This window comes from Rana temporaria, chromosome 10, assembly GCF_905171775.1.
Source record: "Rana temporaria chromosome 10, aRanTem1.1, whole genome shotgun sequence".
Taxonomy (NCBI): Eukaryota; Metazoa; Chordata; class Amphibia; order Anura; family Ranidae; genus Rana; species Rana temporaria.
Genome location: NC_053498.1, coordinates 102,702,540 through 102,721,371, shown reverse-complemented (window position 1 = coordinate 102,721,371; position 18,832 = coordinate 102,702,540). Strand labels below are relative to the sequence as shown.

The following is an 18,832-nucleotide window of genomic DNA, read 5'->3' as shown; positions in this document are numbered from 1 at the left end:
AACCAACAATGCACTAGCTTAAATTAACCAATTTAGAAAATAAAAGACAAACCTTTACAACCTCTGTAACTGTGGTTGGCTTTCTGGATCATTGTGAGCTTTCTAATAGAATGGTGAAGATGCAGTATGAGGAGCAGCTGTGATATTTACAACTACAAATGCTGAAGACCTCCTATAGCTTAGAGGTACTTCCCGTAAGAAGCCTGTGCACTTGGTGTTGGAACACTAAAGTGGTCACTCAATTAAAGTGCATTTATGTCGCTTCACATTAAATGGAATTGACTATTTGCTGATTTTGTGGTTTAAGCACATTTTATTAAGTGTGCAAGTCATATGTTTGATAACATTAACTTGTGTGTAAGTATATTCACTTGATTTTATTCTTGTCTTGAATTCAGACAGTTTGCGTACTGCTTCCTTATAGTATTTATACTGCACACAGATTATGTAAGAAAAAATAAATAAATCGGGCTAGACCAGGGTTCTCCAAACTGCGGCCCTTTGCGTGCCCTATTCCATCCATCTCCAATGGGGCATAATTATTTTTGCTGACAACAATGGGGCACTATTCCTCCAACTGACGCCATCAATTTTTTCCATTGACGCCAACAATGGGGCACTAGTCCACCCACTGACACCAAAGATATGGTATTTACTCCCACTTGACATTTTCTACTCCCAATGACCCTAGTCTGGCCCCCCTAAAGTCTGAAGGACCGTAAACTGGCCCTTTGTTTAGAAAGTTTGGAGACCCCTGGGCTAGACCAATTACAAGCCACAAAAAAAATGGTATGCTTCCATGTGTGCCAGAAGTCACTGGTGAAACTGGCCATGTTCTGTGAAGTTTGACTGCATCAGGCTTGACAAAGGGGGCATTACCCCGAAATGCATTTTGTCTGTCTGAAAGCATAGTAGTCTTTCACAAGTCTACAAAGCGGCCATAGATGCTGCTGCTTGACAACTCTTTAAGTGGGCCCAGCACACCAACACCCAGAAGGCGTGTGGACCTAGCGCATTATCCCCAAACAAAGGTTTTATTCATGTACAAAGTCAGGTAGTATACTTACAGACTTACATGGATGCAAATCACAGTATTCCTCCATTAAACTGTCCCCCATCATGTGGGATTGTCCTGTAAAGGCATAGGCCAACATGTTTCAAGGGGTTCCTCTTCCCCAGTCGCTCTGAGGAAGAACCGCTCTAAACGCATTAGCCCGTGCCTCTACAGGACAGTGCCTTATGATGGAGAGTTTTATGGACCTAATGTGGAGGAATACTGAGATTTTATTTAAATCTGAGTATACTACCCGTCTTTACATGAATAAAACCTTTGAGGATAATGAGCTATGTCCACGCGCCTTCTGTCCTTAACATGTACCAGTGCTTCAGATTCCCCAGCCTGTTGAGGGCAGCGAGTGGTGAATTTTCCAACTTAAAGCATCAGAATAAAGAGTTCACCATTACATTGAGGCCCACTGCACAAGCACAAAGGGATTAAACTTTGTCTTTTGCACCAACAACCAGGCTTTAGCAGTAACAACCCCACACTGTTAAAGAAACCCTGGCATTCTTTATACCGTGAAAGACAAATTCCCAGTTCATCTCCCCAGCCAGTCTGCTTGCCAACCAAATTAACCTGTCCAACACTTTGCATTAAAAACAGGTTTAGTTGGCACACATTTGTAAAATCATGTGTAAGCTACAAGGCTTCTTCATGGCACACTGTATTGCTTGCAGTCCTAACACTTCTAAATTTGTGAGTCTCAACAATGAGAGCACATGCATTCTAATGGATAGATAAGGGGCAGGTGGGCCTGTAGGTAGCCCCGTCCTCAAAGGCCCAGGGGGACATTGGGCACCCAGCATAACACAATGGCAGCAAAGATACCCAGTGTGTCCAGGGGCAGGTGGGCCTGTAGGTAGCCCCGTCCTCAAAGGCCCAGGGGGACATTGGGCACCCAGCATAACACAATGGCAGCAAAGATACCCAGTGTGTCCCCTGACAAAATTTACACCAGTAACGGTGATGGCCCCTGCCCCCACCTATAATTGGCCTTCACGGCAAGGAGCACGTAGAAGGGCAAATGCGAGGAACACAAAACCAAAATATCCCAGCTGAACTCGCCAACCAGTCTGCTTACCAAATTAACCTGTCCAACAATATGTGTTAAACAGGGGGTTTAGTTGCCACACATTTGCAAACGCATGTGTAAGCTGCAAGGCCTCTTCACAGCACCCTGTATCACTTGCAGTCCTAACCCTGCCAAATTTATGAGATTCTCTTTCCGTGCCTCTGGCTACCACCCAGGTTTCATGCGAGTGTGATATTTTAGCTTTAATAAATCTTTCCAATGTTTAATACTTGCCCTCTTTGTTCTCTCCTCTTGAACCTGACTCAACGTCCTAAGATGGGGGTTGCGCCTGTGAGCATTGTCAACTGTGTTCATCTTGGTGCCTTTTTCTGGCATCCCCATTGTTGGATGCTCAAACGACCTTACCTGCAGAGTCAGCTAGAAAATAAATATATATATATATATATATATATATATATATATATATATATATATATATATATATATATATATATATATATATATATATATATATATATATATATATAATGAAGCCTAGCCAGTGAAAACAGCAATTCCAATTTTGACCAATCACATCCCGGAATAAATACCTGTATGTCATTGGGCACTTGGCAACATTCAGGGAATTCACTCCCTACCCCTCCGTCAGGTGTGTGTAGGGTTTTGGGAGAGGAATCCTCTCTCAGAATGGTTTCTCATTCTCTTGGCTCCAAGTCCCCTTTCAGACCCTTTCTTGCTATAGGCCTGGGCTCTGAGTAAGAAACTGATATTGTCTGGATGAGGTAGTACCTGGTGTGACTCAGGCTGTTTAGGTGAGTAGGCTTTTACCTTCCCCCACAGGGTTGAATATGCTTTTTGGGTTTCTCCTTTGGACATCACTTGGGCACTAGTAAGATGTGAACTTCCTTAAAAATCATGTATTGTCCTCTAATTTTCCTTAATCTAGTCTGCAGTGAGAGGTCACACAAAGATGCTCAGGCCATCTACAGAGTGGTTTGTGCTCCCCTGGTGACATTGCCAGGTGGAACACGCTGGGTCCAGCTGATGGTATCCCTTGTTGCGGTATGAATGCCTTTGTGAAACCTTATCCCTTGGGTTAGGTTTTCCTGTGGCTGATCCAGCTGCTTGAGGCATGTTCTCTGTGAATGCCTTTCTTTTGTTCCCTTATTCAGGTATATGTATACCAGTAAGTTTTCTATTCCCTGCTCCATGGCTGTGGATGTTCCGGTGGACTGCAGTGGGTCAGAAGATCCCTGTAAAATTTTGTTTTCTGCTCGAGGTTTAGCAGGTCTCGCAGTGTTCAGTCAGGCCCAGACACACTTTTTGGGTGCTAAAGCGGATGTTTTTTCTAATTTCTCCAGTTTGAAATGGCGGTATTTATTTTCACCCCTTCTCCTTGCAGGGATGCTTTGTGTACCCTATCCCCTCCAGTTAGGCTGAATTTGGGAGATTGTACCCTTTAGTTCTCTCCCGGTCTTTCGTCACTTCAAATGCTCAATCTATGGGCTATTATGTTGTGGTGATTCTAAGCATTCTTGGGATATCCCACTTGGTGAGAATGGTTGTCTGGCAAGGTGGCCTACTGCAAATCATGAAAATTGTCTTCCCTGAATCAGAATGGCTGCAAGTGTAGGGCTTGGGCCTTGCTGTGTAGATTGGCTGGCCTTTGTGTTGCAGGTTTTCCATATGGACTTGTTTCTCTTAAGGGTTTACCTAGTTTTTTTTATGTTGTCTTTCATCATGAGGTAGTTGGTGATCTTTTTTTGTAACATACTCCCCCATGTCTCTGTCCAAGAGTTTTGTGTGGCCCCGATCCTCCTTTTCTGAGATCCCCCGGTGGCACTCCTGGTTCCTCCTTTTCGAGTGGCCCATTGAGAGCCACTGTCCAAGGGGACACTCGTGTTGGCATGCGTCTGAGTCCTGCTGCTTTGTCCATTGACTGACAGCAGGACTCTGCCCCCCCCCCCCCCCATGGCTCCTGCTTGCTATCTCTCCAATGAGGACACGAGACAGCAGCTTGTACTGCTGTGCTCATTGCTGGAAAGATCAAGTTCAGGTAAGATAAGGGGGGGCAGCTGTAGCGCAGGTTTTTTAGCTTAAAGCGGGGGTTCACCCTATAAAAAAATTCTAACACTACATCCAGCCCAGTTCTGCAAATAAAATTACACTGACCTTCTTTTTTTTTTTTTTTTTTTTTTGCCGTAGATAGCGTTTTTTCTTAGAATTCACCGCGGCTTCCGGGTATCGAATCCCGCGGGAGTGGGTGTTCCTATTGACATGCCAATTGATTGACATGCTAAACGAGGGCGCATATAGATAGCGCGTCACGACTTCCCGAAAGAAGGTCGGCTTTAAGGTGGAAAACCTCAAGGGTTTACAACTCCTTTAAGATAATCCACCTGTCATATTTTTATTTTTTGTTTTTTCAGTCTTGCTGGTTCAGGCAAGTCCCTTTTTAGAGTTCACTTGGTTATACATATAACGTACAGTATATTAGCGGTAAGCACAAAAGTTCTAGTATGTAATTTTGTTGTTGTGCAGTGCAAGCACATTTAGCTGCCTCTGCAGTTTCCTGCGTTCTCTGGACCTACTTCAATGACCTGAATCTTTGCTGCTGAGATGCATGCCAGTTTTTTGTTTTTTTGCAGGGAATTGCCACTTAATAGGATGACCACAGAGGTCCCAATGAACGACACATTGAATCCATAGCTAAAAGAAAAACCGTATACAATGTAAATATAGTATAGTAACATGAAACATGCTGGTTTCAGTACGTTCTTTGCTTGTGACCTGCTTTTCAGTATTTCCTCCGCTTTTTAGTTTTTTAAGCTTTGAAAACTTTCATGTTAGACTGTAGATTGAAGATGGCAGTGTAGATTGAAGATGGCAATGACCAAATCTTAAACAAATTGGCGGGCTAAAACATTGATTTCTTCAGTCCTTTGTAAAATGAGGTGGTAGCTTGGATAATGGAGGATTAGGAAGGGTGCTGCTCCCATTGCGTCATGGAATATACCCCGAACAAAAGTTGTCTACTCAGTTTTTTAGCTTTGGCTTTTCTCCCTGATCCTCCTCTTAGGTCCCCAGCCGGTGCTCCTAGTTCCTCCCCCTCTCTGATTGCCCCCATACCAGTCCACTTGTCATGTGGGCATACTCGCTCCCGAGCCCTGCTGTGTCCATAAGGCGTACAGAACGGGGCTCTGGTACCCCTCCCTCATCACTGGTTGTGATTGACAACAGCGGGAGCTGCTGTGTCACTAATTGCGGAGGAAGAGACCTAGGAAAGCAGCTGCTGTCCTGCACATTGCTGGATTGTGATCTGGTTTAGGTATGTTGGTGTCAGCTTTATACTAAAGGTTTTTTACCTTTTTAGTATGAAAGTAAAAAAACTTCAGCCTTTAGAACCACTTTAATTACCTCTGACAACCCTAGTTTTCACACCTATTTTTCAGACTTTTTTTTTTGTGTGTGTGTGATTATAACAGTAACGGGTATAGCGCTCAGTGCATGTTTACATTTTTGTTATATATATATACTGTATATAATATACACACATACCTTTTTAATGCTGGTGGCACCAGGTCCAACACCAAGTTGGTAAACAAGCTTCTTACTACTAGAGCAGTGTTACTTCTGTACATGGTCAAATACCTCTCTAGAAATAAATCCTTGGCTGTTTGCTTTATCTTGGTACACATCAGCCTTTCTACAAGCGAACAGTTCTCCATGTCTTCATTAATTCTCCTCTCTTCTAAACAGTTATTAAAAGCTTGGCTCCAGACCGGACCAGACTTCCTGGATGTTTTTAGCTTGGTATATCCGTTAGGAGGCCTGTTTTGCAGAGGGTTGACATGCTGAAATTAGTCTTTACTAGTTCTACCTTTTTTTTTTTTTTTTTCTTCTGGCGGACATGTCTGTTGGTGTTTTATACACATGGACAAAATCAAAAAAGTCCAAACTCCTCTAATGTTTCTCTTGGTCCTAAATTCTTAGAACTTTCAAATTTTCTTAGATTTAGACTAGGTATATAACCTTTTCGTTCTACTCTTCTGATACCAGTGTGCAAGTTTGCTTATAATGTTCGGGGATAAATATTTATAACCTTGGCTGTAAAAATCTTCCCAGACCTTTTAGGGCCGATTCACACATAAACATGAAAAAAAATGCTCACAATGGACGTGCAATTTTTTTATTTTATTTTTTTACATGCGTCGATACGCATTTTCCTGCGCCCTTAAATTTGTATTCATTACGCAGGTAATTTACTGTGACATCACATCCTTTCCTGTTTTGAGAGAAGCAAAAAGACCAACATTTTTGTTTTGGAGAGGCATTGGCAAAGGGGCTTTGTAGCCGACCTACCTGGATAATTGTGATTTGTATTGGCTATATTGAGGAGGAATAGGTGGAGGATGGGAGGGTAAGGAAATAAGGGCAAACCAAAAGACAGCTTTGGACCTTATACCTGGATTTACAATGTCACTCATATATTTCTACATACTCTTCTACTTTGAGGCATTGCGCACACGATCTCCCCTCTAAGATGGCTGTTGGGTCCTTGTAAGACAAAATTTGACTTTTTTTTTTTTTTCTTTCCCCTTCTTTCAATAGATTTTTCCTTTGTGAATTAAAATATGTACATGTAGCATTTAACACAATGCACCGAACTGCACATAACAGCATTTTGTAATCGGGACATCTAGACAACAATTGTTTTTCTTTGTGTCCTTGTGGTGACCTGTATTCTTCAGTGCATTAAAATGCAGGTCATTGCAGTAGGTGTGCTCAGTTAAAGTGGTTGTAATGGGTGTGTTTTTTTTTTGTTTTTCTTAAAGCCTTAAGGGTATATTCACCCCAGATGCGTTGGGACTGCATTGCATGGCTCTTCCAGTGCAGTCACACCGCATGGACAAAAAATGGTCTCCTCTCAAGGGCCCAGTTCATGCTACGGTGTTGGTCTAGTGTGCTGAAAAAAAGTACTGCATACACTATATTTTCTGTGCAGAAGGCTGTCCATTGCTTCGCACCACGCGGGTGGCAGTTGAACTTTGTGATATTTCTGTGAGAGGAGGACCAGGGCTGCTCTGTGCAAAATTATTGCACAGAACATGTAAATATAAACCTGTTTATTTAAGATTGGTCTTTACAATCACTTTAAAGCTATCCAGCAGCTGGGCCAAAGTCAGAAAGCTTACTTGGGGTACTTTTTTTTTTTTTTTAATCTTGCATTGTGTAATGCCTTTCCTCTGAGCAGACACCACTCCATATAAGGCCAGTAGGAGTGTTTCTCCTGAAGCCTGTGCTGTATAACTTTCTCTGTGCTTACTGTGTCACCAATCGCTTTCAAGCTTGCTATTGGATTAGTTTACCTCTGTAAAATTCCATTGTTCCTGTGGTAGCAGACATCATATTTCTGCGCAGGGCTGGTCCCAAGCTTTGAATTTGCCATTTAATGCTATAAAATGCAGCTGTATAGTCTGTGCTTTCAGTCGTGTGTGTGTGTGTGTATGTGTATATGTATATGTATGTGTATATGTATGTGTGTGTGTGTGTGTGTGTGTGTGTGTATATATATTTTCAACACAAAACGGAGCTTATGTGGTTAAATACAGTATATGTAAATCTGACGGACTGTTTACATGTTACATTTTTTTTAAAGCCGCCGCAAACCTGCTGAACTTACATGCTTGCGAATGTGAAAAAACAGCTCTGATTTTCACCTTTAACTAAATGTGAAAATCAGAGGTGTTCTGTCACATTAGCAAGCATGTAAGGTTTGCTGCTGCTTTTAAAATTTAACATGTAAACAGTCTGTCAGATTTACATATACTGTATTTAACCACATAAGCTCCGTTTTGTTTTGAAAATAACTGTTGGGTGTAACAAGATGTCCGCTTGCCCCCTTCTCTCTATCATTACTGTGCAGGAGTGTGGGGTGGAGCAAGATGGCGGTGACGAAACGTCACTTCCTGACGTGCCGGGTGTACCAAGATGGCTGCTGCTACGGAGCTAGGACAAAGCCGGGGACTTTCCTATGACCGCAAATCACAGGTCATCCAGCCTGGAGATCGCGCGAGGGGTTATGTGTGAATCGATCGCGATTCTTACGATTAATCGTGCAGCTCTACTGTGAGATAGCAGGGGATGGGCTGAGCCACGCTCTGTGTCTCTATAGACGCACACAACATTCACAGCTTCTCCCCGCAGGGATGTAGTCCCAAGGGAGGGGGCGAGCTTGCTGACTAACCCCTAGCCAGAACGGCTCGGATGATGGGGGCAAGCTTACTGAGGAACAAGTGAGAAATTCAGATAAAGGAAAAAAAAAAACAATTTAGAAGGGAAAACGAAGAAAAAAGTAAGTGAACCAACAATGCACTAGCTTAAAGCAACCTATTTAGAAAATAAACCTTTACAACCCCTTTAAAGGTAAAAGCTTGTTTGGCTGTACTTCGCCTATAGAACACAGGAGTGCAGTTTGTTTTGTGACCTGTTTTCAGCAGAGAGCGGGCTGAGTTCCACAAATCTGTCCAGGCACCATGTCAGAAGTCTGTCCAGACGCTCGGCTTCTCAGCGAGAGAGCCTGAGGCAGCCGCCCTGCCCACTCCAAAGCCCATTGCTCCAGGGAGCTTGGAGGGGACAGATCTGTGACTGACAGTCACAAGCTCTCTGCTTGGAGCTGTGAGAACCGAACGATCGGTGGCGTTGGATTGCTCATTTCTAAGTGTTTAGAGGCGTCATCGGATGTAGTGGCACTGGACTGATCCTGCATCCACCTAGGCTAGTGTGATTTAAAAAAAAAAAAACATACTATTTCAAATGGCGACATTGGTACCCGCCTCTTTAAAAATACTTGCATCTTGGTAATATCTTGCAGTGTTATTGGTAGGGGTGCGCATCTCCTCTGGCCTCACGATTCGATTACCCTGTCCACGATTCGATTCCGCGATGCATCATGATTACTGCGCACAGTTTTAATCTGTTCTTAAAAAAAAAAAAAACTCTCTGCATGTAGCAAACTGTAAACACAGCAGACAACTTTAAAGTGGAGCTCCAGACTGACCCCAAAATACTACAAGAGATGAACAGAGACGGCGGACAATGATACTAGAGAGGATCTGAGACGGCGGACAATGATACTAGAGAGGATCTGAGACGGCGGACAATGATACTAGAGAGGATCTGAGACTGCAGACAATGATACTAGAGAGGATCAGAGACTGCGGACATGATACTAGAGAGGATCAGAGACTGCGGACATGATACTAGAGAGGATCAGAGACTGCGGACATGATACTAGAGAGGATCAGAGACTGGGGACATGATACTAGAGAGGATCAGAGACTGGGGACATGATACTAGAGAGGATCAGAGACTGCGGCCATGATACTAGAGAGGATCAGAGACTGCGGACAATGATACTAGAGAGGATCAGAGACTGCGGACATGATACTAGAGAGGATCAGAGACTGCGGACATGATACTAGAGAGGATCAGAGACTGCGGACATGATACTAGAGAGGATCAGAGACTGCGGACATGATACTAGAGAGGATCAGAGACTGCGGACATGATACTAGAGAGGATCAGAGACTGCGGACATGATACTAGAGAGGATCAGAGACTGCGGACATGATACTAGAGAGGATCAGAGACTGCGGACATTTTCCCCATAAAGTCCTGCCAAACGACAATGTATGCCATGTCATAAATTATGGTTTATGTATGTCTTATTGTCTTGGTGATTGATTCACATCACAACTTCATTGATACCTTTTTTTTTTGTATGATTTTTAGTTTTGCTCATTACTGACGCACACGTGCAATGCATGGCTGCATGTGTGTGGCAGTGAGGAGCAAAAGCAAAAATCATACAAAAAAAAGGGTATCCATTTCAAATCAATGAAGTTGTGATGTTAATCACTAAGACAATAAGACATACATAAACCATAATTAATGTTGAAATGGCATAGTCATGCTCATTGGTCACTTTAATGTTTTCATAATTTGGCAAATTTGCAATCCACATAATGGTGCATCAGATATGATATACAATGTGCCCATCAATTGCTGCCAGTGTGCCCATCAATTGCTGCCAGTGTGCATCCCCCAAGTAAGTACCTGATGATGAAATCTCTGCTGGTCTCTGACTCCTGTCAGTGTTCTGCTGCCTGCAGTCCTTGGCCGTCTCGGGTCTCCCACAGCAGCCTGTGCACAGTGTGAGGTGGGCCAAGGAGGAAGGCTCTGGGGAGTCGGGACCGGGTCATCACTTGTCGGGAATTGGGGGACACTCCACGTGGTGACGGGCGGCTGGGAGTGCCGTCAGCGGGGGGCGGGAAAGGAGGCGCGGCTAACACCCACGGCTCCTTCAGCTGCATCAGCGGGGGGGGGGGGAAGAGGCGCGGCTAACGCCCACGGCTTCTTTCGGCTGCTTTCAGACTCAGGGACATATAGCGGCGCGCAGGTGACATCATAAAATCGATTTAGTGCAAGTCGTGGCATCGATGCGGCATCGTGGGTGGTCGAATCGCGATGCATCGATGCTGTGATTCATTTCAACACCCCTAATTATTGGATGCTGTTTTTTGTTTTTAGAGGAACTCTATTTTCTGTAATGTATTGTCTTGAATTTACTAATCCCTAATTGTATGTCCTTATTTTGCAGGATGCCAGGAAAGCATGTGCAGATGCCACTCTGGCTCAGGTAAATATTTCACAATGGTTTACATTACTCTTCTGACATAGGTAGTCTAAAAAAGCATTAGTCTTGGTATATTCAATGGTTTTGTTTTCATTTTATCTTAGATCACAGCCAATATTGATCCAGTAGGTCGAATTCAGATGCGCACTAGACGTACCCTGAGGGGACACCTTGCTAAAATCTATGCTATGCACTGGGGCACAGATTCCAGGTGAGTGCGGCTATAGAATGCGACTGCAACCATTGTTGAAGCATACTCTTCAAAACTATCTGTTGGCTGTCTTCTCACAAATTTCTGGGATTCCATGCCTACTTATACAGGCATGCAAACGGGTCAAGCACAAATGTACAAATCATGAGGCACAAATTGCACCTGCTAAGGTAAAGATTTGCCTGAGGTGCTTCGCCTGTTTGAACATTCTTTCCTGCTACCTAAGCCAGTCCCCCAGCTGTATCCACATTCAAGGTGTCTCCTATCCTCTGAAGGATTCTATGGAGATGCCCTTGAGTGTGGGCTTCCAGCCAAGACTAGTTCTGAAAGGATGTGTGTCCATTCAAACACGGCTCATGCAAGCCACACATCTCCTCCAAGCTGACAGGGTGTTGGTCCTTGTGCTGTTCCCTTTGACCTGGGTGAGTGCACCCTCTGACCCAAAAGGAAGTTGAAGGTGCTCTGGGGGTCCTGGGATTGATGGAGGTGAAACTCTAACAAGTGTTTTGTGCACACATACCCACATACTTGAATAACAAAAGGGTCAGGTTGTCATGTAAGAACTCGCACTTTCAGGTTTGTTTTTCCTGGTTTGGGGATGCAGGCAACCACAACCCAGGCCCAATGCCAGACCTGAGCAGAAGGATGTTGGCCCTATGTAAGCTCCATGTTGGTGCTTACACATGGTTTGGGGATTGAGCACTAATAAAATGGCTAGGAAAGTACTTTTACTGAGAGTGGTATTAAAGTTAAGAAACACTATTCTGACAATGATGTCATTCCTGGGACCCCATAATCTAAATTATACATGGGACTCAAGTGAACAATTGTACAGATGCATGCATATTTGCTCTAGGATGTGTGTATTCTTACACCCAACAAATATAAACACACTTGCATATACACATGCATGCACTCATACTCAGTAATTCCCACCTACATGCATGTTCATACATGCTCAAAATGAAGCATTGCCTTTGTCGTCCTGGAAGTAGGCAAAGCAAGCAGCAGAGTTTTCTCTAAGCTTTGCTGTCGTCCTGCCACAGCTTTTGAGTTTTGTACACCCCGTAAAATCCCCAAAATTCTTGACTTTAGCTTGAGTCAGAACTTCAGAGTTTTTTGAGGCCTCTACGACACATCTCATTTAATTTGTTTGCCAATATTCGAGTATATAGCAAGTTGTAGACACTAGAAAAGTTTCAGGAAAGCGTTTTTTTTTTTTTTTTTTTTTTTTTTTTTTTTTGTAGCACGTATTCTACACATTAGACAATTTTGTGGCAATATGGCTTTCAGATATTTCATAATTTCCAAAGAACAGCAGATCAAAATATAAGGTTGCAAGTCTTATCGAAACCGTATTGGTACCAAACAAGTGTGTTTCAGTCTTGCCTCCACCAGTTTTTATCCTTTGACGGCCGATTGAAATTTTTGTGTATGACAGAGGCATTCCTATATTTTAAATATCGGTCATTTTAGTTGAGCGATCAGAACAAGTAATCCCTTATGGCTTGTAATGGCAACAACATGCTCCTGTTGGAACTGTGCTGCTTGTGATTAGTTACTACTGGGAGCGTTGTGTAGCTTCACCATCGGGAGCCAATCATTGATCTGTTTAGTGATCAGTTGCTCCATGTTTTGTAATCGCTGGCATTAAAATCTTTTTTTTTTTTCCCCCCCACACAAAGCGCTGTTCAACTGATGTTTTCCCAACTTCTTTTTCTCTACAGGCTGCTAGTTAGTGCCTCCCAGGATGGCAAGCTTATCATCTGGGACAGCTATACCACAAACAAGGTGCGTGATACAACGTGAACTCTGGTTTACAATAGAAACAGTAATAACTGTTACACAGCTGTTCAGGTTATGATCTTTTGGTAATTGTTTAGCAAAGATTGAAGTAAATAATGCTCCTGTTTAGTTATTCAGTGTCCAATTTGTGAATGCAAATATCCTTGGTGCCTCCAAGGTATTGAGTGTGTGCCCTGTGCAATAATGAAGTCAAATTTGTTGAAATTGTACAGGCTATTCTTTTCTAATCAGCTGTTGTGCCTGATTTTCTGCTTTTATGGAATTAAAATCTTGCAATGAGAGCGATATGGAGGCTGCCATTGCTGACCTAAACTTGCTAGTGACTTGGCTATCTATAACCCCAGTGTGCTGTGACCAAGAACAAACAGGTAGTGGGTCAAGTAATTGCTTACTAAGGATTCAAATTCGGAAGCCTTTAAACTGGCATAGCAACCAGATAAAATGACGCAGTGGGAGCCTATTCAACATCTTTGTACAGGTTTACCCAGCATTTCAGTGGTGTAAACCAGCCGATAAGAGCAATAATGTGTAGCAGGTTGCAGAAACCAATGTTTCAGTCTATTGTATGCAAATCGGCGGAAAAAATGATTGGGAATTGCCTTGGTGAGCAAGCTTAAATGGGTAAAAAAAATTTAACTAGCTTTTTTCTAACCAGCCTGTTTAGATTCACCCCCTTTCTGCCTAAGGGTAAAACAAATGTTAATGCCCAAGCACAAATTTGCAACTTTGACATGTGTTGGTAAAACTGTACATGTCATCAAAACTACTTTGTGCATCCAAGTGGATTATACCCTTTTCTCTTTCGTTCATGGATGGACACAGCCTTAATCTTGACATCCCACTATATATCTTTCGGAGTGACTAGGCAGAAGTGTTGACTTCAAAGCAGAACCTGTGATCTTCAATCAACTGCTGACTGGGCGACAGGCTGGATCCCAGATCCTTGTATTCTTCCCAGTTTCAGCCATCGAGCGTGTGCCGACGATAGCTGTGCGCTGGGTCGTCCACGACATACCCGTCGCTCTACGGGTGGCCGGTGAGCTATACGCTCCAGGGCTTGCATAAGGACCAGTGTAGAGGGCTGAGTCGCAGTAGCCTGGCCGACAGTTATCTCTGTTACCATGCGGAAGATGCACTGTCCAGGATGCTTCCAGCATAAATCCACAGGAAGGTTAAGTAGCTACTACCTTGCTTTAGCAAGAAGACAGAGCTGGGCATCCTTGGAGAGGTGAGTAAAGGGCCTTCTCCCCCCCCCCCCCCGCTCCTCCTCCTAGGCTCTCTGAGCTAGCTGCTTGGCAGGGGTTCCTCTGGGGAGCTTCTCTTGGGGAACCATAAGTCACCAAATCAGTGTTTAAGCTGCATAAGAGATTCTGTTTACCTGTGTGTCCTGCTCCATGCTGTCGGCGGCCATGTTTGGCGTGTCCATGCTGTATTTCTTTACTTGCATGATGTATAAAGCCGCATAAGAGATTCTGCTTTCCTGTGTGTCTTGCTCATGCTGTCGACGCCCAGGTTGGTGTCCATGCTGTATTTCTTACTGGCGGTCGTCGTCTTCTGTAAGCCGCTTTTTTTCTGGCGATTTCTGCTGAGGTGTACTGACTGCTGCATTACTCTGCTGCCCTGTTCGCCTCTAGTGTCAGATCAGCGGCCTTTGTACCATCTACAACCGACTCGTGTGCATAGTACCAAAGAAGGAGGGCGTTGGACCTCAGGGCCCTCAATTGCTTCATGTAGATACAAGATTCCGGATGGAATTGGTTCGCTCTGTCGTCACTGCCCTCCAGCCGGGGGACTTTCTGGCATCCTTGGACATCAGGGATGCCCATTTACATGTCCCCATATGCACAAAGCATCAGAGACTCTGCGCTTTGCGGTCGGGGAAGACCACTATCAAGTTGTGGCTCTCCCCTTTGGCCTGGCATCGGCACCAAGGTGATTGCCCCAATTCTTGCCCTACTAAGACCACGTGGCATCGCTGTTGTGGGCTACTTGGACGACCTGCTTCTGAGGGCCGCTTGAGCCTCAGAATTAGAGGTGAGCGTGTCTATAACATCAGACCCTTTAGACACTTGGGTGGCTACTGAACAATCAGAAGTCGGTAATGGTAACGACTCAATGCCTAGTATATCTGGGATTGATTCTGGACTCCTCCGAGGCAAAGGTTTGCTTCCCTGTGGAAAAGTTGCAGACCCTTCAGGCTGCGGTGTGGTAGTTGACATCCCAGGAGGGCCGTCACTCCGCTTTGCATGCGAGTTCCAGGCCTCATGGTGGCCTCCTTCGAGGCGGTACCATAGGTGCAATCTCACACGCGAGTGCTTAACGCCATGGCTATTGAAAGCCAGGTACTAAGAGACCGGGGCCTGTCCAATTCTGTGATTCCTACCTTGAGGAAGGCTAGGAAGGTATCATCTAGGAGGATTTATTATCGCACTTTGGTGGACCAAAGAGTTTGCTTAAGCACGATTTAACGGGCAGATATCTGCCCTGGCTGTTTTTCTTTCAGCGACCCCTGGCGACTCACTCTCTAGTGAGAACATTTGTACAGGGGGTTCGGCATGTGGCCCCTCCGGTTCGTCCTCCACTACCTCTGTGGGGATTTGAATAGCAAATGCACCTTGGCGTCTACCACTACGAGAGGACCTGCTGTCGCAAGGTCTCATAGGTCATCCTGCTTTACAGTCAATGGCTTTAACGCCATGACTTCTAGGTGCCTCAGAACCCCTGTTTGAGAACATTAGGGAAGTTCCCTTGTTGACACTTTCTCAGAAAGTGGTCCCTTTGGTGGCTGTTATGTCAGTTAAGACGGGTTCTGAGCTGGCAGCCTTGTCATGAAAGGCTCTTTATTGATCTTCCACAAGGATAGGTGGTGCTGCATCCGCAGCCTTTTTTTCTTCCTAAGGTAATTACGACCTATCTCAAGGAAGACATTGTACTGCCATACTTGTGTCCTCATCGGTCGAATACCAAGGAGACGACGTGGCATTCCTCGGACGCTCTCCGAGCTCCGTTCCGGAGTTCAGACTGTTTTTCGGTGGCTGGTCCCAAGAAGGGCCCAGCGGTCTCATCTGCCACCATTTCGAGGTGGACCCGACAGTTCCTAATCGGGCTTACGCCATAAAGGGTCGGCCGCCTCCCTATTACGATGCATTCGACTAGGGCAATGGTGCCTCTTGGGGTTTCTGACATCAAGTGTCTGTTTCCCAGGTGTGTAAGGCGGCGACCTGGTTGCCCCAGTCACACTTTCACTAAACTTTACAAGTTGATGTAAGTGCATCTTCAGATGCTTCTTCGACCGCAAGTTTTACAGGCGGCTGTTTAGAGTTACAACTCCACAGTTGAGGAGCTCTGTTTTGGAGTGAAATTTGTTTATTTTTATGCTTCCCACCCCTCATTTTGACACTGCTTTGGGACGTCCCACTATGTCAAGATTAAGGCTGTATCATCCATGAACGAAAGAGAAAATAGGATTTTATGCTCACTGTAAAATCTTTCTCTGAGTTCATGGATGGACACAGCACCCACCCCTGTTTGTCTGTGCTGCTTGCTACGAACTGTATTGCTTGGTGCAGGCTGAGGGGATATAGTCAGTGGGACTGCACCCTGGGCGGGGCGGTTCTGCTTTGAAGTTAACACTTCTGCCTAGTCACTCCTAAAGATAGGTTAATCCCACTATGTCAAGATTAAGGCTTTGTCCATCCATGAACTCAGAGAAAGATTTTACAGTGAGCATAAAATCCTATTTTTTTTTTTAGGAGGAGGAATTGTCTTTCCTTTGGTGGTAAATTATAATGGAGATCTCCTGTTGCGATAAAATAAACAGGCATAAAATGTAAAACTTTTTATAAACTTTACCTGTATGTTTCTTGCTACTATCATAAGTTGTGAAAAAAGGGAAAATATTGCGCTTATCTAAAATTAAATGGGCTAAAGAACCAGCTGCTACACAACAATGTGACAAAATGTAGCGCTAATAGTGCAAGCGAGACAATGTCTCACTAAATGTATGTGTAATCACTGTACTGAACCAGTGATAATGGTGACAACAATCAATATTAAAGGAGTTGTAAAGGAAAAAAAATTTTGGGCTAAAATTAATGTCTGCAAGGTAGACAGACAGGATAGTGTAATGATTCTGTTAATAAACGAGTAAATACCTATTAAATGCCTTCATCTATTTCACCTCCGGCGTTCTAGTTTCTGTTCTCTCATTCACTTCCTGGTTTGCAGCGTTTGTTCATGTAAGAACTACATTGCCCAGTAATTCACACCTCCTTGAAGTCTCTAAAACGTAGAGAGTGTCCTGCCGCACAGATCTAGTTCCCAGGAGGGGGCGAGCACGTCACTGACCACCGCAGTAAAGCCTCCCGTCACGGTGGTGAGTAACAATCAGACAAGCAGGAAGTGAACAGAACAGAGAAGAAATAGAGCAACTTCTGAGCAAAAACGAACAATGAGGAAGTGAAAAGAGGAATGTCTGCAGGTAAAGGATGCTTTTTATGATAAAAAATGTTTTCCTTTTTAAGTGAATAAATGTGTTGATAAATCCACAAACAAAAAAAAAACAGAGTAATAAGTCCATCAATCTGACTTGTGGATGAATGATGAAGAAAACAAACATGTGACCATGTAGATCCTTATAGGCAAACGGTCATTTCCTCCAACTAAATATAGATGTGAATGCGCTTACCGAAACCAATGGATCTACCTGTCGGCGACAGCAGATCATGTAGACATGGGAAATCTCGGGGCAAATCGGCTCAGCTTCACTGAAGACTGTGCAGTAGGAACCACGGACTGGATGATTGGAAAGCAAGGATCTTCAATGAAGGTCCCTAGATGAAATCCTGGAACAGTGTACCAAAACCGAATCTCCCAAGGTGTCCACCCCAAATCCAACGAATGGAAGAGATGGTGATAAAGCCCCTTAAGGGAATGAAGGCACAACTGAACTGCTGCGAAAAAAGCTCCAAAGAAGATATGGGGAAATAAGAAAAAACAGAGCCCCAATAGTGCAGGTCAAAGGTATAAAGGTTTTATTGTAATAAAACCACAAAAATAAACATGAGAAGTGATCACAAATGATTAAAAAAAGACAATATGGGGAGTGGCAAAAACCAAGCCCTACGTGTTTCGTCCTACAGGACTTCCACTGGGGCATCAGACAATACAATACATTTTACAATAAAACCTTTTATTCCTTTGACCTGCACTATTGGGGCTCTGTTTTTTCTTTCCCCATGTGTCCTTTGGAGCTTTTTTCGGAGCAGTTCCGTTGTGCCTTTATTCCCTTAAGGGGCTTTATCACCATCTCAACATCTCTTCCATTCGTTGGATTTGGGGTGGACACCTTGGGAGATCCGGTTTTGGTACTGTTCCAGGATAGGATGGCTTGGCTCTATGCCTTGCGCCTCATTTAAAGTCCCACCCGTTTAGTTTTGTTTATACACTGTTCCAGGATATCGTTCATCTAGGGGCTTTTCATTGAAGATCCTTGTTTTCCAATCAAGTCCGTGGTTCCTACTGCAGAGTCTTCAGTGAAGCTGAACTGATTTCTCCCTGAGATCTCCCATGTCTACATGATCTGCTGTCGCTGACAGGTAGATCCATTGGTTCCGGTAAGCGCATTCACATCTATATTTAGTTGGAGGGAATGACCGTTTGCCTATAACGATCTACGTGGTCACACGTTTGTTTTCTTCATCATTCATCCACAAGTCAGATTGATGGACTTATTACTCTGTTTTCTTTTTTGTTTGTGGATTTATCAACACATTTATTCACTTAAAGGGGTTGTAAAGGAAAAAATTTTTTATCATAATAAGCATCCTTTACCTGCAGACATTCCTCTTTTCACTTCCTCATTGTTCCTTTAAGACCTTTAAGGCAGCTAAAGGACCTGGCCAGTTTTTGCTATTCGACACTGCGTCGCTTTAACTGACAATTGCGCGTCTAGCGATGTGGCTCCCAAACAAAATTGGCATCCTTTTTTTCCCCACAAATAAAGCTTTCTTTTGGTGGTATTTG

General features: G+C 43.9%; 1 protein-coding gene across 2 annotated transcripts in view; it reads left to right on the top strand.

The window, feature by feature from the left end:
* The window catches only part of GNB1 (G protein subunit beta 1), a 105,954-nt gene that overhangs the window by 56,105 nt on the left and 31,017 nt on the right, over positions 1 to 18,832 (top strand). For both annotated transcript variants that reach the window (XM_040325884.1, XM_040325885.1), the window contains exons 3-5: positions 10,756 to 10,794; positions 10,896 to 11,002; positions 12,730 to 12,793. In XM_040325884.1, coding sequence (XP_040181818.1) covers positions 10,756 to 10,794; positions 10,896 to 11,002; positions 12,730 to 12,793 — 210 coding nt within the window. The remainder of the gene's footprint in view (positions 1 to 10,755; positions 10,795 to 10,895; positions 11,003 to 12,729; positions 12,794 to 18,832) is intronic.